This window comes from Peromyscus californicus, unplaced genomic scaffold, assembly GCF_007827085.1.
Source record: "Peromyscus californicus insignis strain IS unplaced genomic scaffold, ASM782708v3 Scaffold_21__1_contigs__length_65335640, whole genome shotgun sequence".
Lineage (NCBI taxonomy): Eukaryota > Metazoa > Chordata > Mammalia > Rodentia > Cricetidae > Peromyscus > Peromyscus californicus.
Window position 1 is genome coordinate 12,884,216 of NW_026294514.1, and position 21,249 is coordinate 12,905,464.

Below are 21,249 nucleotides of genomic sequence, written 5' to 3' on the forward strand. Positions count from 1 at the left end.
GTGTGCCAAAAATCAAAAGAAGAAGAAAAAAATCTAAAAAGGCTAAATTTCATTATTGCCAACTAAACCCTTGGGTGCTGGAATTCAGTTTCCCACTTGTAACTCACTATCTCTCTGATGTGACTTCACTGTGCCAACTCCCAGGATGCTGAAACACGCAGGACCCCTGAGAAGCCATCTACGTGGACCTAGGCCAGTGGCTCTCAAAGTGTGGTCTTTGCAGCAGCAGCAGGAGCAATCACCTGGAAACACGTTAGAAACGCAAACTCTCAGCCACAGATTACCCAGGAGGGAGCGGCTTTCCGTCTTAACAGGCCCTCCAGTGACTCTGACAGATGCAAATGCTTGAGAACCAAGCTGAAGACGGCTGGAAACTGATGGTTTTCAAACCTCAGGAGTCCACATAGTGGTGCAGGAGCTTCCATCTAAAGACAGGAGCCAGTGCTCTAGGTACCCTGTAATCCACCACTTAATTAATATTATTCCCTAAGGTTCTGTCTGATGCACGGCATTCCTCCTAAGATTTCATTACAGTGTGCTACGACAAAATACTGCCCCAACCTCCAGCTTCCCTCCACCCCTATGCAGATAAACAAAACCCCTAATCCACAGACCCTTTCCATCCAGTTAGGCTCTGAGAACCAGATGACTGTGTGAGTGTGTGTGTGCACACATCTCCACTGCTTCAAAGTTCTAGGTGGCTGTGTGAAAGTGCATGTGTGTGCACACATCTCCACTACTTCAAAGTTCTAGGTGGCTGTGTGAAAGTGCATGTGTGTGCACACATCTCCACTACTTCAAAGTTCTAGGTAACTGTGTGAAAGTGCATGTGTGTGCACACATCTCCACTACTTCAAAGTTCTAGGTAACTGTGTGAAAGTGCATGTGTGTGCACACATCTCCACTACTTCAAAGTTCTAGGTAACTGTGTGAAAGTGCATGTGTGTGCACACATCTCCACTGCTTCAAAGTTCTAGGTGGCTGTGTGAAAGTGCATGTGTGTGCACACATCTCCACTGCTTCAAAGTTCTAGGTGGCTGTGTGAAAGTGCATGTGTGTGCACACATCTCCACTGCTTCAAAGTTCTAGGTAACTGTGTGAAAGTGCATGTGTGTGCACACATCTCCACTACTTACTCCTAGCTACCTCTTTCGACATGACACTGTTCTCAAAAATCAAGCCATCCAAACAACTGACTTCTAGTTCACTGTGAGAAGAGTGAATTACAAGGTTTACAAGAATCACCCAATCTGTGTGTTTGAGACAGGCTCTCTGCTATGTGGCCTAGGCTAGCCTTGAATGCCCCCACCTCCTGAATACCAGGAGGTGGCACTATCAAGTCCAACTACCAAGTCCGACAAGCCAGCAAGTATGTGCAACATAATCTCCAATCAAAACAAATTCGGGGGCTGGAGATATGGCTCAGCTGTTAAGAGCACTTGTTGCTTTTGCAGAAGACCTGGGTTCAATTCCCAGAACCCACATGATGGCTCACAACGATCTGTAACTCCAGTTCCAGAGGATCTGAGACATGTATGCAATACACTTACATACATGCCAGCAAAACATTCATACACGTAAAATAAATAAATAAATTGTAACAAGACTAACAGAAGAGGGCCTGAGCAATGGCTCAAAGGACAAAGGTACTTGCTTGCCTCTAAAGCCTGAATTCATTGTCAGAAAACCACATTTTAAAAACAAAACCACAACAAAAAACACTCCAGTTTCAGAACTGGGCATGGTGGCACTTGCCGGTAGTAGCCTCAGCAGTCTGGAGGCTGAAGCAGGAGGATTAAGAATTTAAAGCCAGTTGGACTTTATAATGAGTATGCCTCAAAAAAAAAAAAATCAAACAAAAACCAAACAAATAAGTAAAATAAACAAAAACCCTAACTCAGACCTCACTAGATTTTTAGCTTTTGTAGAGTAAGTGGGATGATTTCAAAGTCATCCGTGCTTGGGCTGTGGCTGTGACTGGGGTGGGGCTAGAGCTCAGAGTTGGAGGTCTTGCCTGCCACATGGAAGGCCTTAGGTCTCATCTCCAGACCTTGAGAAGCAAACAAATACACACCCATTCCCAAGTAAAGAAAGCAAAACCCCAATGCTGTATTTCTGTATGCAGAGTTCTGAGACCAACCTCGAAACAAATTCCACCATGCTAAAGGCTAAATGCAAGCCAGACTTTCAAGTTCTCTGACTCCGGGACGGCATTTTCTCCAATAAGGTTTCCTTTTGTTTGCTTTCTGTTACTTTATTTTTATAATTCTGGAATGGAACCCAGGGCCTCACACTTGTGTGTAAGAGTCCCATCCCTTCCTGGAAGGCTTTGAAACAGGGTCTTTCTGCATTGTCAGGGTCACCTTGAACTTGCTCTGTAGCCTATGCTGAACTTGAATTTCAATCCTTATGCCTCAGCCTTTCCTGGAGTTGGGATTACAGGCTTGCTGCCACAAGGTCTGGCTTAAAAACCTTTCCCTCGTATGAATAAGAGCGCTTCCTACTTTATTAAAATGACAAGGAGCAACGAATTGCTGTATCTGCTGTATCTTTGTGTTTCAGTAATAGAAACTGGGATGAATATTGAGGAAATGTTTTAGGCTAAACGCAGAGCTGGAATGATGGCTCAGCGGTTAAGTGCATGGACTGCTCTTACAGAGCACCTAAGTTCCCAGCACCTCTGTCAGCAGCTCAGTTACCTGAAACTCAAGCTCTGGGGAATCAGATGCTCCCATCTGAACTCTGTAGGCACCCACATATATTTATAATGAAGAAATTTTTAAGATGGCGGCTTAATCCTGGAGGGAGAGGCAGGAGAATCTCTGTGAGTTAGAGGCCATCTTGGACAGGGAAGCCCAGCCCAGCACTAGCCCCCATTCTGATGCGCCCCGGCTCACAGCACCCTGCCTCTAAACTCACAGCAGGGATCAGCACTAGTGGCTGCAGAGCAGGACTTCTCCAAAGTGTTAGGGGAGGCTGGGAAACCAATCAAGAACGAAACAGGCCGGGCGGTGGTGGCGCACGCCTTTAATCCCAGCACTCGGGAGGCAGAGCCAGGCGGATCTCTGTGAGTTCGAGGCCAGCCTGGGCTACCAAGTGAGTTCCAGGAAAGGTGCAAAGCTACGCAGAGAAACCCTGTCTTGAAAAACCAAAAATAAAAAAAAAATAAAAAAAAAAAGAAGGAAACAGAAGGGACCAGAAGCTGCGACTCTCTCAACAGTGTTACATAAGTGAAAACCCATCTATAAAACAGAGAAGGGGTCAGCTGAACCTTTAGTTTTGCTACAGAAAAGTGTTAACAAAAGGTTTACTGTGATGTAAGCTGTAAAATAAACCCATATACCAGGAAATTATTGCTGGTCAAAACCAAATTTAAGAGAGAAGCCAGAGTAGACACTATTTGATGGTATTTAGCTCAGAACACACCAAAACAAATAAAAATTGTTTAAAAGAAGGCATTTTCTATTTCTTTTCTTCTTTTTTTTCTTTTTTTTAAAAAAGACAGAAATACTACAAATATTCAATGAACAGCTAAGGCTATGAAATAAAAACATTTTTAAAAAATTACATTTAGCTAAAAAAGGAGTGGTTTCATGTTATAAAACCATTTTTAATCAATTTTTTAGGAAAATTTTATTTATAAACTAAATTTGGCTACAGAAACAATTTCCTTAGACATATAAAGTGCTTTAGCACAGAATTCCAGAATATTGCTATTAAGTTCACAAAGTACCTTTGAGAGTCGAGGAACTGTTGTTGGAAAATCAGAATGCCCGAGCTGACCAAAGGTGTTACTGCCCCAGGAGTAAACCTGTCAGAAACAACAGACACACAGGTAAGAATGTGCATTTGATTCTGCATGTAAACGCTGAACCTTTGTAAGACTACACCTATAATCACAGAAACTGTTCACACTCATTTTCTATACTACAGATACTAGCTGGACACAGAGGCTTACACCTGAAATCCCCACACTCTGGAGGATGAGGTGGGAAAAGCTCCTAGTCTGAGCTAAACTGTCAGTGTGTGGCCAGCCTGGGCTACAAAGCGAGAGCCTGTCTCATTCTATTTCAAAAGGAGGAGGAGGAAGAAGAGGAGGAGAAGAAGGTAGAGAACAGGAGGAGGAGGAGGAGAAAGCTTAATGAAACCTGGCACGGCAGTACAAGCTTGTAATCACAGCACAGTCAGGAGGCTGAGACAGGGGGATCTCTGGTTTGAGGCCAGTCTACCTGCACAGGATCCCCACAAGATTAGGTCTGCCAACACCCTGCCATGGATTAGAGAGGAGTCATGGTCCCGCCCACAGACAGCTCTTCTTGAGTGGTGGAGCACTGTGAGGTACATGTGTTCCTGTAACAGCCCTACTGACCCCACCAGCTGTACACACACATGTAGGTACGTGCAGGTAGAAGGGGGACTGGTTGGGAAGAGGGAGGGACTAGTAGGGAGTGAGAACAATACAGTCTGTACAATGAAAATGTCCTAAGACGCACTGTCATGTAGAATGTGTTAATAAAACAGAAAACAAAACATAGATCCATATATTAAGGACATTATCACTGCTTCTTTAGTCCAGGCAATTCTGCCTCAGTGTCCCAGGTACTGACATTAAAGCACTGCATCATCATGCCCAGCTCAATCAGCATCTTTGTGATAGTTCATATCTCAAAGTCCAGCACTCAAGAGGCTGAGTCAGAAGCCAACCTGAGCCGCAGGTGAGATTCCATTTCAAAAACAAACAAAAATACACCACTATTTTTAATAACCACGTAAAACTCCATTGTGGGTATGCCTCCACTACCTAATGACTGGATTATTAGCAGGTTAATTATTCTAAATGATACTGTAAACCCTTCAACAGGGTCAGTACGAGGGCTCAAATCAGGAGAAGGGTTGGACATGGTGGTCCTGGCAGCAGGAGTTCCATCCCCAGGACCAAGTAAAGGAGGAGGAGAGAACCAACCCATAAGCTGTTCTCTGACTTCCCCGTGTGCCGTAGCATGGGCAAAGCCACAGACCCTACAGATATCCACATATCATACACATACATCATACAGACACCCCTTAATCATACAGACATCCACATACCTACATCATATACAGACACCCCCATATCATACACAGCACCCTACTGGCCTTTTTTCCCTCCCTCCCTCCTCCCACCCCACCTCTCTCCAAGCCTTCATTGTAACAAAGGACAGCATGGGACTCCTGACCCTGTTCCAGATGTCCTGAGTGCTGGGATGACAAGCATGTGTCACCAGGCCTGGTTCATGTGCTGGGGTGGAACCAAGGGCCCCGTACGTGCTAAGCAAGCACTCTGCCAACCAAGCTACAGCCTCAGACTGGATGAATCCTCTTAGACAGGCTCTCCTCTCCTCAGTCAGAAATGGAAATACTGCCATGTGAAACCTAAGATCTCAAAGGAGACAGGCCAGACTGCCTGAAGGCAGTCACTCAGAGACGGTGGTACACCTGGCCAGGATAGCCGCCCATCAATACAAGAGCCGCACTCCAGAGTCTGCCCTTACCTGAGATTTCGCAGTAAGTGCAAGAGAGTGGGAACCGGCTGCCTCCAGGTGAATCACCTCTTTACCATCCAGACACTTGACACACAATGGCTGAAGCCTTGAAGGAAACAAACACACACACACACACGCAAAGTCAACATCTTTTCAGCATGAATCAAGGCCCTTCAAATTACAGTCAGTGCTGTTAAATAAAAATAAAATGTCAAAAATAATGAGGACATGATCAAACTACTTCTAAACATTACACCCAGTTTTCATCAGTTTTAAGCACTGTCTATCCTCACTAATTAACCCCTGCAATTAGGAATCTATTAAGAAAGCTGAGCTCGCCGGGCAGTGGTGGCGCACGCCTTTAATCCCAGCACTCGGGAGGCAGAGCCAGGCGGATCTCTGTGAGTTCGAGGCCAGCCTGGACTACCAAGTGAGTTCCAGGAAAGGCGCAAAGCTACACAGAGAAACCCTGTCTCGAAAAACCAAAAAAAAAAAAAAAAAAGAAAGCTGAGCTGGAAGTGATGCATAGGCCTAAATCCCAGCACCTGGAGACAGGAGGATCACCGCCTCAAGCCCAGTCTAGGCCACATATACAACCCTATCTCAAATAAAAGAGAGAAATGTAGTGACTGTAGAACTACCCATGACGCAGTAGAACAGGAAGACGGACAGTGAGAAGGAAGGCAACTTTTTATTTCAGTTCCCTGCACTCCGCTGGGAGACATGTTAGCCCACCGCTGTAGACAGTCTATTTCCACACCTTCCAGCTTCAGAACTCAAGCATGGTAACAGTCTGAGGATGCATATTAAACAGAATGACAGCCTTCTCTGATGTACAGACAGTTTAATGCTTTAGTGGCAGTTATTTTACGTGCTCCTCTTCCTAAGTTAAAATGTAACTATTCAAATGTTTCAGCGAAATGCCATCTTATCCCTAACACCACTTTCTGCATTCCAGGATGAACGTGCATCAAAAGGGACATGGACAAGTGTACCTGAATACTCGAGTCCTTCATTGGTTCGTTATTATTTGTTCTGAGACAGGGTCTCTCTATGCAGTCCTAGCTGGCATGTAACTCATTATGTAGACCAGACTGGCCTCAGACTCACACGGCCACCATATCCAGCCTCCAGCCTGGTACCGCTAGGCACCGAGGACTACGGTGACAGCTTTTTATCAGCGCTAAGGTGCACAGTGACTGTCCTGTTGGAGAAGATGGATGTGTGGAGACCTCAGGAAAAGGGCTATTGCCTAAACTGATCCCCACCAGTAACCACTGGTGGCACTCACCTGGGCAGGACGTCGCCGTGCCCCAGCTGCCCTTCCTTGCCTTTCCCCCAGGCCCACACCTCTGTCCTCAGGGAAGGCAGGAGGGCATCTGCTTCTCCACTGTATGTGGGAGTCAGAACCACTGTCCGAGTTTTGACCCTTGCAGCCTTTCTTAAGAGCCTGGGGGAAACTGCAAACAGACAAGAGAGAGACGCTTTAACACTCTGAAGAAACGCACTAACACGGTGTGTGTACAACACTTTTCAGCTTCTCTGCAGAAGAGTGGTTCTGCTGGTCAAATGAGCTTGGGAAATGCTCCCTACTATTCTGCATCCTGCCTCTCTCTCCCCTGCACAGTCTCACTCATTAGCCTGCAGAAAATGCTCGTGAGACCTGCAATTAGAAGCCTGTTGAAATGTTTAATCTGTCATACTGTCAAATGTCTGGCTGCAGACCCCTTCTCTATGGAACTCTTATCAACATCCTAGAGAACTTACATTCTAAGGACTATGATAAAGATATGGGTGTGGTGGCTCAGGCCTGTACTACCTGATGAAGCAAGAGGCCTGCTGAGAGTCTGAGGCCATCCTGAACTAGAGTTCCAGGCCAGCCTGGACCACAGTGTAAGACCCTGTCTCAAGAAAACAAACAAAAAACAAAAACAGAAGATACTAAAAATAAAAATACCACAAGGTTGACAAATACCTTTCCTATTTCAAAATATAGTTAAATGCTAATACTTTCTAAGCCAAGTTTTAATTTCAAATATACAATAAACAACTGTAATAAAGGATTAATTTTCAGACATAAAATTTTAAACTATGAAGCTTTAAAAGAGGAGCATCAAAAATCTTTATAAGGGCTGGAGAGATGGCTCAGCAGTTAAGAGCACTGATTACCTTTCTAGAGGACCCAGGTTCAATTCCTACCCATATGGTGGCTTACAAGTATAATTCCAGTTCCAAACAATCTGACACCCTCTTCTGGTCTCCCTGGGCAGGAGAGATGCTTTTGATTGTGCACAAATATACATGCAAGCAAAACATTTGTACACAGAAAACAATTTAAAAATAAAGCCTTTACATATTTTGGATGACTATATTGGTTAATGGGTTTTTTGCTTGTTTGTTTTTTCCAGTTGGTTTGTTTTGCTTTGAGACAGGGTCTCACTATGTAGCCTGGCTGTCCTATAACTCAGCATGTAGACCAGTCTGTCCTCAAATTCAGAAGTCTGCTTGCTTCTGTTTCCAGAGTACTGGGATTAGAGGTGTGGGTCACTATGCCCTGCTAGATTAATGTTTTATTAAATTAGTCTTTTGAAAGAAAGTTACCAGCTTTTATGATGTTGAAAACAATGTATAACATGAAGTAAATCTTATACCTCAATTTGGTAGCAGGATAAACTTGAAGTAAAGTCATTTAAAAAAACTGAAGTTATATTCTGTAACTATTTCTGAAGCAGAGAAACAGGTAGCTTTCTCTTAAAGCCACTATTCTAGTGAACCACCATTACAGAGACCTCAGAATCTGAATACGCCAGCTTTGATCATTATGTGATGTTGGGAGCACCTAGGAGTCTCCAGAAGTCAGTCCAGCCACGCCTTACCCTGTGACAGCAGTCCTGGGAGGGAGAGTCTTCGACTGCCTCCCTCCGCCTCCTCCTCTCTGATATCCACAAGACTTGAGCTCTTCTTTCCTTGCATTGACTCCTGCTTCACCTGCTCTCCTCTGAGATCTTTCAGACTGTCCGGGCCTGTGGGAGCACTGCCTGCCTGGGCTCCTGTCTCACCAGGAGAAGCGCTGTAAAAGTTCATGACTTTCTTGAGAGACAAGGCCCCGGCTTCGTATGTGGCCGCCACTCTCACGCCGACAGCAGATGCACAGGAGACCACCAGGCTGTTGAGGGCTGAGGTGCTTGTGGTCGGTGGACTGTGAAGGTCAGGGACGGCTTCTGCTACAGGAAGCTGCACACACACACACACACACACACAGAGTTTATAAAACACTAGGTATTAACGTGCAGTCAGTAGGGGTTGACACTCATGGCTACCTGCATAAACAATCTAAAACAGACCCTGTCTGTAACCTGAGCGTGAAGGATGTTGCCCTGGGCTACACAGCATATGCCAGGGCAACATCAGCAGAACCACTCATCTTCAATCTCAAACTATCCCCTCCGGTTGTAGAGCTAACATGGTCCATGGAAATGGCACTTAAAATATAGTTCTTTACCTTAAGTTCTTCCTCTCGTAGGGGTGTCATGTTTTTAGTGGCATGTTAAAATGCTCTCAAGCTGCTTTGTGAGACCAAGCTTGGGAAAAGGAGAGTGGGGCCCAGGAGGTATGAGAGGCCCTGGCTGCAGCCCTTTGGAGGCTGAGGCAAGAGGCGCTCAAGGTCAAAGTCAGCACGGCTTCACAGTGAGCCTCTGTGTCAAAAACTAACTAGACAGAAAAAAGAAAAACATTGGATTTAATACAAAGTACCCTGTAGAAGGTTGGGAAAACTCCAATCTATTACTTGAGTACTTTGAGGAAATCTATACTGATTGCGTGCTGCTAAGAAACAGAAGAGGAAATAAGATTTTAAGAAAAGGAGGCGTTTTCTAAAACATTTTCCAATGAAAATTTAGATATAGGATGTAGAGCAGAAAATGTGAAGCCTCTGACCTGCCATCCCTCACACTACATTCTTAGGCTGACCTATTGGTGAGTTACCTCCCATGACATGGGAGCTGGGCTCGCTACAACCTTTGCTCTGGTTACCACAGAGGATGAAAGTGACGGGTTAATAATTAAATATATGGAGCTGGTGTTTGTAGCATGCTTCATGGGAATATTAAAAAGTTCAACAAAAAATGTCCAGTACCAATGAAAAGTAGGTTGAAATATCAAATACCACCGTTCACTAAAAGGGAAAAAAAATCATTAAATATACCCAATAACAGAAAAAAAATCTTTTGATATAAGCATAGTTACACTGAAAAATTATTTCTTCTTATGGGAGCTGAGGGCTGGAAAGATAGCTCAGTGGTTAAGAGTACTTGCTGCTCTTGCAGAGGATCCAGGTTCAGTTCCCAGCACCCATGCCAGGCGGCTCACAACCACCTGTAACTCCAGTTCCCAGGTATTCAACACCCACACACCCACATGCAGACATATACCCACATATAATTGAACTTAATAAAAATAAGCAGGGCAGTGGTGGCGCATGCCTTTAATCTCAGCACTCAGGAAGCAGAGACAGGAGGATCTCTGTGAGTTCAAGGCCAGTCTGGTCTACAGAGTGAGTTCCAGGATAGCCAAGGCTACACAGAGAAACCCTGTCTCAAAAAAAACAAAAACAAACAAATTAATAATAATAATTATTATTATTGTTTTTAAAAATTGATTCTTATACTCAAAGATCCCAAAGATATGTACATTGTTCCTTAATCTGTCCTGCATTCAGAACCAAACCCAGCAAAGCATGGTTGCAGATCTGCAGGCCAGCCTGGGCTACACAGTGAGATGCTATCTCAAAAACAACAACAAAAACAAATTAGAAATAGCACTGGCTTCTGATTTTCTTGAAGTACTTCTCAGTGCCTAGCACAGTATCTGGCATACAGTGGGTACTCAATATAGTTTTTATTGAATTTAGAAATTACTTCTAAATTAAATATTAAATTTAGAAGTTACTTCTATGCAAACAGGCAAACAGTCAGCAGAGGTTTGGAAACTGCATCCAGTTAAAGACACGTACTTTGTTGATTTAGTTCTCATGACAAGTTGTTCAGTGTAATGTGGTGATTTCTACCCTCTGTTTAGGACAGCTCCTAAAAGTGCATGGATAGTATTTGAGAGGGACTACTTTGGGAGTCTAATGGGGCTCTCACCATTAGAGGAAAGGCAGAGAACACAGCCCACAAACCTTAAGCTACTATCTACTAAATATACATGGATGGATGGGTGGATGGATGGATACTTTGAAATTCTTTATATTGAGGTGCTGAAAGTCTCAAGCATGCTAGGTAAGTGCTCTACCACTGAGCTACATTCTAGCTATTTATTGTAGTTAAATGAATAGAGTAACGAAAAACTAATTACTAGTCATTTTGATTCAAGACATAGTCTTAGAATTCATAGTCAACCAATAATAAAGAACAGCATATAAAATTTTCACTGTTGGATGTAAGGCTAAAATGTTATTTACAAAGATTAAATTTAGTAGGAACACACACTGTCAAAACCAACATACATGATAAAAACTTCAAGTATTTATCCAAATAAGTTCAAAGGAAAAGGCAATTTCTTTTGTTGGTTTTTTTGACAGTGGCAATTTGAAAGCCAAATGACTATATACAGCAAGCTTTTAGCTTTATATTTAATGGAGGAATGACTTCTAGAAGGACAGACTTTTCTGTCTTCTGTGTTTGTTTTTGAGACAAGTTCTCTACAGCCTGTAGTGGCCTCAAACTTGAGATCCAGCAAAGTCAATGTTTTTATAGACATGTACAGTCTAAGAATTTTCTACAAACATTCTTGATTAATTAATGCTGCTTTGTTTGGATTTTTGTAATACTTTTTATAAACAGCTTATTCTTAATTGGAAAAAAAGTGAAATACCACCAACTTCAGAGCATATGCGTGAAGCAGGACTATCTCTAAAAATATCCCACTTTCTCACTCGGGCAGTGTAGACGTGGGATAAAGAACTTCGAGCTCTTGGGACTTTAAAGACCCTGAGTTATAAAGAGAGCAGACAAGGGTTCCTACGTGATTACGTGGGTCTGTCGCCCCGCCCCCCACAACCCCTTTTGGCACAAAGCAAATCAAAAGGTAATCCCAGAGAAAACCAGAAAGTGTCCTTTTGGAACAGTGTGTTTCCAACAGCAATATCACCCATTTCATATTCTCTTTAAATGAGAATATTTTAAACAAGACAAAAGTATTTCCCCAACTCAAATAAGGCCCTGTAAGGCCCAGTCATAATTGAAAACAAACAAAAAAATTAAAAATAACAAATCTGAAACATTATGTAAAGCCTTTAAGTTTCTTTTCTCTCTTCTTGTTTCGTTTTATAAGACTGTTAATTGTAGCCCTGACTAGTTTGATACTATGTAGCATACGCTAGCCTCAAACTCACAGCAATCCTCCTGCCTTGGCCTCCTGAATGTTGAGATTACAGTCATGCACTACCACGTCTAGAAACTGTTAACTGTTACACATCTGCCTTCAACCTAACAGTCTGCAAGCTGGTAACCTCCCTAGACAGAGGGAAAGAGTTTTACAGAACTCTGAAGAGAGGCACCAGTGCGTCCAGAAGCAGCTCTGTGAGCCCATGGTTACACCAAGTTAAACTCTTCTGGGGACTACCAAAATGTGATGACTTGGCCAGGATGGCAACACACAACAAGGAAATAAACATGCAGCTCTCGGTGCTAAAAAGCAAGCCCAGCATGATATCTTTCAACATTAGGAAGGGGCAAATAAAGAGCCATTCTGATTTAAGTCAGGCGCCTCCCTCTTCAGGCCTAGCAAGACAGAATTACAGCAGCCTGACGAGGGGGAAAAATAAAAACCTCTGCCAAGATTCAGGACTTAGTTCCTGAAGAAACAAATCCTTTAACTCCAAGAAAACCTTTATGTCATAAATGTAGCAGCTACCTGGACCTGGGGTGGCTTTTCTCCATGCTCCTGGTTCTCCCTCACTGGATGCTCGGACAGCTTCTGCAGATATGCAGTTACTGCCTGGGTGTCGGGGTATGAGGGAGCTGCTCTGGCTGAAGACACTTCGGCCGTCCCCTCGATGTTCTGCTGAGAGGAAACAGCATTGCCACTTGTGGTCTGCACAGTTCCCACATTCGGATCAGCTTCTACCGAAGTGTTCTCAAACACCTCCCCCTGCCCATCCAGCGTCTCCGGCTCTGCGTGAAGGCTGGGGGTAGTGCTGACGTGATCTTCTGCTTGGGACTCGGACAGCGTCACCCCTAAAGGGCAGCAGTGGCTGTCTGAGATTATCACATGGTCCTCTTTGTCTGTCATGGTGATGAGCAGCTGGCTGCACTGGATGCATCTCTCCGGGACTGGCTTCAGGTCCTGCGGGGGGAGGCACTGTACAAGTGCCAGGCTGTGGAACGCACCGCAGGCGACCTGGAGCACCACCCGGCCAGCAAGGTGCTCCACCTTTTGAGGCTTTGTCACTGGGAAGGTGGTGGTGATGAGACCCAGCTGACAGCCGGTGCCCCATGCCCAGATCTCTCTGCTGATCGACAGTGCCAGTGTGTGTTCCTCGCCACATGCCAACTGCAGAATCCTCACTGCCAACAAAGGGCTGGTCTCCGAGTCAGAGATGCTGACGGGACTCGGCTCCGGCACAGACCGCTGGTTAGCGACTGCACACTGGCCAGCCGCGTTCTCCCCCCACATGTACACCACCCCGCTTTCTGTCACTGCTCCACTGTGGAAGCTCCCCGCCGCCACTGAAACAACACGATGCCCAACCAAGGCACTTTCTAGAAGAGGGCTGCTTGGACAAATGTCTGCTGATTCGCTTTTCCAGGGAAGGGTCCCGAAGCTGTAGACCTCGCCATCTAAGGTTCGAAAGAGGAAGAGGAGAGGTTAGGGAACTAACTGGACACTTCATCAGCAAAAACCTTCAGAAGCATGTCATAAAGACTTGGGACAGGGCAGAGCATTTCTGCTCTTCCCATCTTCTGGTATTATGGATAGTAGTGAGAACACAAGGTAAGGTACACGGTCCACTATTAACAGCCAGCATCATAAGCCACTAAAAAGTAGCCAGCAAGCACTGAACCAAAATTACACTGTGTGCCATCTCCTCACCTGGAAAACACAACTATGGAGCATGGCACATGCCATGAGATCAAAGTTTTCTCTTTTCTTCTTTTGCTAGAGATTGAACCCAGGGCCTTTCATGCTAAGTATGTACTCTACCATTGAGCTCCATATATCCCCAGCAGAGAAGAATCTGCATTCTTTTTATAACTTGGACACTTAATAACATGGTGTTGCTTAAACATGAGAACAAGAGAAGCGTTCCCTCAACAACTGTCCCAGCTTTTGTGAGACAGGGTCTCCCTCTGCAACCTGGACTGGCTTGGAGCTAACCGTGCAGCCCTGGCTAGCCTCAAACTCATGGCAATCCTCCTGTTTCAGCCTCCTAAATGAGCTACCACACTTGGCTACAAGTCTAGATTGTTTTTCTGTTAAATATATTATTATTGGAGTGTATGTGAGATGTGGGGGAGCTCATTCCACACCCTAAGGGGCTGCTCCTCTCCTACCTTCATGTGAGTCAGGAGACCAAACTCAGGGCATCAGGCTTGGGTGTCAAGTGCCTTTACCTACTGAGACATCTCACGGCCTGACTCTAGATTTTAAAGGTGCCATGTTAATGGAAGGGTTCCGAATATCTTTTTTTTTTTTTTTCAAGACAGGGTTTCTCTATGTAACAATCCTGGCTGTCCTGGAACTCGCTTTGTAGACCAGGCTGGCCTCAAACTCACTGAGATCCACCTGCCTCTGCTTCCCAAGTGCTGGGATTAAAGGCATGTGCCACCACCACCTGGCATTTCCAAATATCTTTCTAAAAGGTTTTCAGGTATTTAATTAAGATATTCCAAATATCTTATTTTAACAAAGGCTAGTTCTATAGCTCAGTGCTAGAGATTTTGCTTAGCATACATGAGGTCCCAGGTTCAATCCGCAGTACTGCCAAAAGGAGAAAAAGACCACCAGATTCTCCCATACATTCTTGAGAATTATACATTTTGAGATCCACAGTATAGATATTAAACTTATAGTTCACTTTTTTTCAAATAAGTATTTGAAAATCCTTAATTTCTAAAATCTTAATATAATATGTAACATAATAAAAGCAGCCGGGCGGTGGTGGCGCACGCCTTTAATCCCAGCACTCGGGAGGCAGAGCCAGGCGGATCTCTGTGAGTTCGAGGCCAGCCTGGACTACCAAGCGAGTTCCAGCAAAGGCACAAAGCTACACAGGGAAACCCTGTCTCGAAAAACCAAAATAAATAAATAAATAAATAAATAAATAAATAAAAAATAAAAGCAATATAATAACCCACTAGAAAGAACTCTTATATACTCATGTTTATTTCATAACACCTCTAAATCCAGGTTTAAGCTGCTTCCTAGAGTTTTCTTCTCTTAGCTCCCACAATGAAACATTATTAATATTTAAATGTGGACTAACAGAAATTTAAAATTAGACATCGATGGAAATCTTGACCCAAATCAACCTTTTCTATGACTAGGTTGGTAAGCTGGCATCAAGATCTGAGTGATCTACTTCAGATGCTCAGAGCTGCCTTTACCACCACGGAGCGCTGTACTGAGACTCCATGGCCCGTGGTTACGGGGCAGGAGAGGAAGGCTCTGACCAGATGGAGTTCAGCTGGGATTCTGCACTCACTTCCTTGATCATCAGTGAATCACGTGAGTGGAGGCCTGAGGTAATGGTTACACGGGAATTCTCGGGTAATAAGGCCCAGCTCTCACTGGCATTACTGTTCTGATATGCGAAAACAATCTATGTAGGTTACTTATGTGTTGACTACTATAAAATTTAAGAACTACAATTCTCCCTTTTATTCAAGTCAATAGAATGTCTTAAATTTACAAATAAATGTGGTGGGGTTTTTTGTAAAATGAGTTGCGATATAATTTGAGAACAAGAGGGTACAAGTTGCAGCGAAGCTCAGAAAGGTCCCACAGTGGTCAGGAACCCTCTCCTGACCCAGCACAGGCACAAGGAGCAGGGCCTCTGACATACATACCTTCAGTCAGAAGAACTCCATGCTTCACCCCCAGGGCTGCCTGAAGGACAGTCTTTCCTCCCCAGCCTGGCAACCTCTCTGGTGTTAGAGCAAAGGATCCTGCCTGCCAGACATGGACCAGGCCTCTTTCTTTGGCTCCTTCTGCCTCTGTTGAGCTACAAACATTCAAAAAGAAAAAAATCGTAACAGTTATCCCCACAACTCAAAGCTGTTCTCTCCTCCCTCAATAACTCTCCAGACACTACTTTCCTTCTGCAGGTCTGTGTATGTCCTGGGGGAGGTGGGGCTGTGAATCCCAGACTGTACCTTCCACCAGAACAGATGCAGGGATGGCTGGGTCACGTGGTTAATTAGCATTTGCTTTACACTTTGGTTATGTATGACACCTGGGCCAAGACAACACAACTAGGCTAGGAGATAATCTAAACCTGCAAATTACTGGTCTCTAAGCAATAAATAAGGCCTGAGACATTTTTATGTTTAATGATTTGGCAGCACAAAATTTCTAATTTGCTGAGAGGGGAAGTGAAACTTTCATGTTATGTTGACTTTAAGTCTAACTGCTATTTACATTTGCTCATGGTGCTGGGGACTGAACCCGCGGCCTTGCACATAACAAGCAAGCACCGTGTAACTATCCTCAGCCCACTGCTATTTAAAGTTTTTAAATATTATAATGTGTATCTGGCATGTACTTGAACATATAAAGAGAGTACAAATGTGTTAATTCTATACATGTATGTATGTTAATGGTCAGGGTAACCATTATACTCCTCACTTTAAATATAAATTATTTCTTTGTATTTGGGGCATTCAAAATCCTCTCTACAAGCTATATGGGACTACACAGAACTGAGTGTGGCAGTACTCGACTACAATCCCAGCACTCAGGAGGCTGGGTAGAAGCCTTCTGAGTTGGAGTACAGTCTGAGCTAAATGTCAGTCTGAGCTACAGAGTGAGGCTCAAAAAAAAAAAAAGAGAGAAATCATTACTACCTATTGTTCACCCTATAGTCTGACAGAACTTTCTAAGTTATCCTTCCCACATAAAGGCACCCGATATACATTAACCACATCCATTCTTCCCATGTTCTGACAACTGCTCTTCTGCCCTCTACTTTCAAGAGATCAACTTTCCACCTTCCACACGTAAGTAACGAGAGGCAGTATGTGTCTTTCTATGCCTGACCTACTTCAACAAATGCCCACGCATGTGGCTGCAAATGACAAGATTTCATTCTTCGTTATGGCTCAACACAGGCCACTGACAGTACACACCACTGTTTGTTTAACCCATCAATGGATACCTAAGTTGACGCCATAGTTTGCCTACTATCAGAGGAGTACATATTTCTTTTCAAGATATGGATGTCCTTCCCTTTGGATACATGCCCCATAGTGAGACAGCTGGATCATGTGGCAACTCCACTGGGGGCAGGGGGAGCTTACAGGAGTTTGCTTTTTGAAACAGGGTCTCACTATGTAGCCAGGCTCACTTCTAACTCTCACATGTGGTAGGACAACAAGTGTATACCACCATATCTGCCTATTTCAAGTTTTGGGGGAACTTCTATGATTTTCCATTATTTAGACTTTTTTAAGAATCAAATTTGTAACTGACAACAGTCCTTTATACTTTCCTTATACTGTTAAGAAGGAATATCCTGCCCCCGAAACAGGGTCTCACTGTGTAACAGCCCTGGATGGCCTGGAACTCACTCTGTAGACTAGGCTGGCCCTGAACTCACAGAGATCTGCCTGCCTCTGCCTCCCAAGTGATAGGACTAATGATGTGTGCCAGCACACCCAGCTACACTGGTGTTTTTGTTTACTTGTTTCTAGAAAACACAGATTCTTCTACTTTAGTGGAAACAGAAAAATTTTTTAAAATGTCTCTCCTTTTGCTAAACAACATTCCCTTAAATTATAATTGGGCTTAACAAGTTATGGAAGGAAAGCCACAATTTAACCTTCTTTTTAAATATCTTCTGTGAGTAGTTTTCTAAGGAAAGATTAGAACAAAATTGATTGTACAAAAGAATGTCCATAAGAGTTGTAAGATAATGAAGACCCTTTATAAGCATAAGAAACTAACAAAGCTTTTCTCTAATCACCTTTATTCAAATGATTTTGTCTCTTTACCTACCAATTACAAATGCAATCATGTGCTCCCACTTAATACCACTGAGAAGAAAACCAAACTAAACATTAATTACAACTATGTGGATTTGTCTGCAGGGGAGAAGAAAATGATTTTACCTTTTCTTCTTTGAGTCCATCGGTCAGGAGGAACACTCCATCACCAAATCATTCCCTTCGCAAAAGTTCTATCAAGACCTAAATAGAAAACACTATTTAGGACACACTAAAACACTAAATAGGAATCACAGAGTAGTGGAAGAATATTTGAATACTCTGCCTTTATCCCTTCAAAAGGAGAGTGGGGGGAGGGCGGGCCTCTAACAAGTGTCCGCTCACTGAGTAATAAATATTCAGAGAAACTATTCCAACTATTTCAGAGCCTGCCTACTCAAAGTCAAATATCAAGTTTGAGCCTGCCCACTGAGCTTATAAAACGCCTGCTGACCATCAAAGGAACAGCACAGAAGAAAAGGAAGCCTGCATGAAGCTGAACTCCTCCAGGCAATGGATTTTTCAGTTTTAAAAATTATTATAAAGGAGATAATTCAATCTGCAAATCAACGTATTCACTACAAAAATTACATACAGATTGTGGTAGTTTGAATGAGAAGCGCCCCCATCTATTTGAATACTTGGTCCCCAGTTGGTGGAACTGTTTGGGAAGGATGAGGGGGTGTGGCTTTGTTGGACCATTCCCAGTGCGCTCTCTGCCTCTGCTTGCAGTGCCCGAGCTCTCGGCTGCTGCTGCCACTTTCCCTTTGCTCTGTCATGGTGAATTCTAACCCCGTTTAATACTACCAGGGTTAAACACTTTCTTTTATAAGTTGCTGTAGTCATGGTGTTTTATTGCAGCAATAGAAATGTAACTAATACACATATTAAGGTTACTTTTTAAGTACTTCTGGGACACATAAAAATTTAAATTCCAATTGGGAAAGATTTTTTTAAATCTCAGTAATATATCACATCCAACTCATTTTAATTTTCAGTAATGAACAAAAAATGTTAATTATCAAATTACTTTGTGTGTTTAATTAAAATACAACATTTTCCATTTATTGGAACTTATGTGGTAATTTCCCCAAATCAATTTCAATTCAAAACTAACATGCTTCAAACCTGAAAAGGCTAGAAGAAATCTGGATTTGAAATGAGAGGTTTCTAGGCCCAGTACTTGCCATTTGATCTGGACAGTCTAAGAGTACTAGTATGACAGAAGCCCTTCACCCTAACCGATCACCAGCTCAGAGTCTCTGAAACGTTACTTGTGGCCCAGCAAGCTAACTGGAGGAGGCACTGTCTGCTGGGCCCCTGTGCCACAAGCTGAGCGCTCACCAGAGCTCAGTGCACCTTCTTTCCAACACAGCTGCCCACGGTGCCTGGAATGCCAGGGATGCAGTTTAACTAGGTGTGGCAGGGCTCTTGTTCCTACAAAACCTGGAGTTCTAAGCTGTGGAGAGACTTCATAAGGACATGACAGACAGACAGATAGACAGACACAGACACACACACACACACACACACACACACACACACACACACACACACACACACACCATGTTGAACTGGTAAGAGAAAGAAATCAGATTGATATCTTAAAGTTCCCATTTTAGTTTAAAAAAAGTAAACCTGTTGGGGATGCAGTTGAGTGGTAAAAGCACTTAGCACATACTGACTCTGGATTCGTTCCCCAATATTCCCCCCAAGGAATAAAATAAAATACAATCCTCCACCCAGAATCCAGGCATAGTAGCAACAGACCATAATCTCAGCTCTCAGGAAGCTGAGGCAGGAGTTCAAAGTTCAAAGCCAAGCTGGGAGTTGTGGCACACATCTGTGATCCTAGCACTTAGAGGGTGGAGCTAGATTATCCTGAGTTCAAGGCTAGCCTGGGCTACATGAACACTAGCTCTTAACCAGTGAGCCATCTCTCTTGCTCTCAAAACTTAGGGTTTTATATTGAACGATTTTATGTTGAATGTACAGGGAAGCTATCCCAGAGTTTTAAACAGAGAGATGACATGATCTGGTTTTCATTTAGCTAATAAACAGAAATGGCTGCAGCGTGGCTGCAAAAAGACTGGCAAAGAATCTACTATGGTTATCCAAAGACAATGGAATACTACCTCAATAAATAAGTAATTAGTAATAAACAAGGAAAAAGTTCAAGGTTAACTGGGTACACCACAAGCCATTGTCTCAAAATATAACAACAAAAATCATTCAATAAAAAAGAGCTAAATAAAGATGTACAAAAATCACAGCCCATTAGTTTAAAAAAAATCAATGTTTAAACAAAAAAAAAGAAGAAAAACAAGCAAAGGAAATGTTGAATGAGTTTCAATTTAAAAATTCATGTTTTTAAAGGCACCAAAATTCATAAAAAATACAAGCAATGAAGCCCTATTTCTGTAGGCCTTATAATACTGGGACTAAATTTACAATTTTCTGCAGAGGGAATGGCATGGTCACTGCTCGGCAAACAACCCACACTGGCAGGGCCCTCTCAGTCCATCTGTTTATTCCAGACTGCCTGGAGTTCTCACTACTTCCCATCTGTGTATCCGGAGGAAATTACTTTCTACTTTGTAAGAGCTTAATTTAGAATGGGTTTGGATCCTTCAAAATTGGATAAAAGGTACTGTGTAAACAGAAGGTAAATCTAAATAAACATAATGCTATTTGATAAACAGAACTATTAACTGCTACTAACTCTGTTGGTGACGGTAACTAGCTTTAGTAAGACGTCCATTTCATGGTGTGCAATGAAACGCTGGAGCTGGACATACTCTGTGCTCATCTGTAGAGATCAAGGAGTGAGGGGCTGGAGCAATGCCTCAGTGGTTAAGAGCACTGGCTGCTCTTCCAAAGGATCCAGGTTCTATCCCCATTCCCACATTGGGGTTCAGAACCATCTGTAACTCCAGTTCCAGGGGATCTAACTCCCTCTTCTGGCCTCCACTGGCACCAGGCACATAAATGGCGCCCAGACAAAGAAGCAGGCAAAATATGCACATAAAATACAATAATAATAAAACCTTAGCCGCGCGGTGGTAGCGCACGCCTTTAATCCCAGCACTCGGGAGGCAGATCTTTGTGAGTTTGAGGCCAGCCTGGTCTACAAAGCAAGATCTACGAAAGGCACAAAGCTACACAGAGAAACCCTGTCTCGAAAAACAAAAAAAACAAACAAACAAAAAAAAAAAGATCAAGGACTGTACTTCTGATTACAACACCTAGCAGGAGCCGGAGGACCCTTCTAGGAGCCACATCTCATTTCCTGAAGTAAATTCACCACATCAAGACTGAATTTTGTCCTGTTGCCTGACAACCAAAACTACCATAAACTATGACCCCAGCTATCAGGAAGCTGAGGCGGGAGAACTGCCATGGGTTCAAGGCTACCCTGGGCTACAATAGTGACCCCCAGTCTAGCCTGACTATGGTATAAGAAGCTGTCTCAAAAAAGAAGTGGTGAAAAAAAGTAAAAATATCCCCCCCCAAAAAAATGGGAG

At 43.4% G+C, this 21,249-nt stretch overlaps 1 protein-coding gene across 4 annotated transcripts in view; it reads right to left on the reverse strand.

Moving 5' to 3' along the window:
• The window catches only part of Als2 (alsin Rho guanine nucleotide exchange factor ALS2), a 73,044-nt gene that overhangs the window by 40,035 nt on the left and 11,760 nt on the right, over positions 1-21,249 (reverse strand). For all 4 annotated transcript variants that reach the window (XR_008220839.1, XM_052749545.1, XM_052749546.1 and 1 more), the window contains exons 2-8: positions 17,852-17,929; positions 15,593-15,747; positions 12,438-13,363; positions 8,399-8,756; positions 6,814-6,982; positions 5,532-5,628; positions 3,734-3,811 (exon numbers count right to left, since the gene is read on the reverse strand). Coding sequence is in view for 3 of the 4 variants with exons in the window: in XM_052749545.1 (XP_052605505.1) it covers positions 3,734-3,811; positions 5,532-5,628; positions 6,814-6,982; positions 8,399-8,756; positions 12,438-13,363; positions 15,593-15,747; positions 17,852-17,871 (1,803 nt within the window). In the remaining variant the exon portion in view is untranslated. The remainder of the gene's footprint in view (positions 1-3,733; positions 3,812-5,531; positions 5,629-6,813; positions 6,983-8,398; positions 8,757-12,437; positions 13,364-15,592; positions 15,748-17,851; positions 17,930-21,249) is intronic.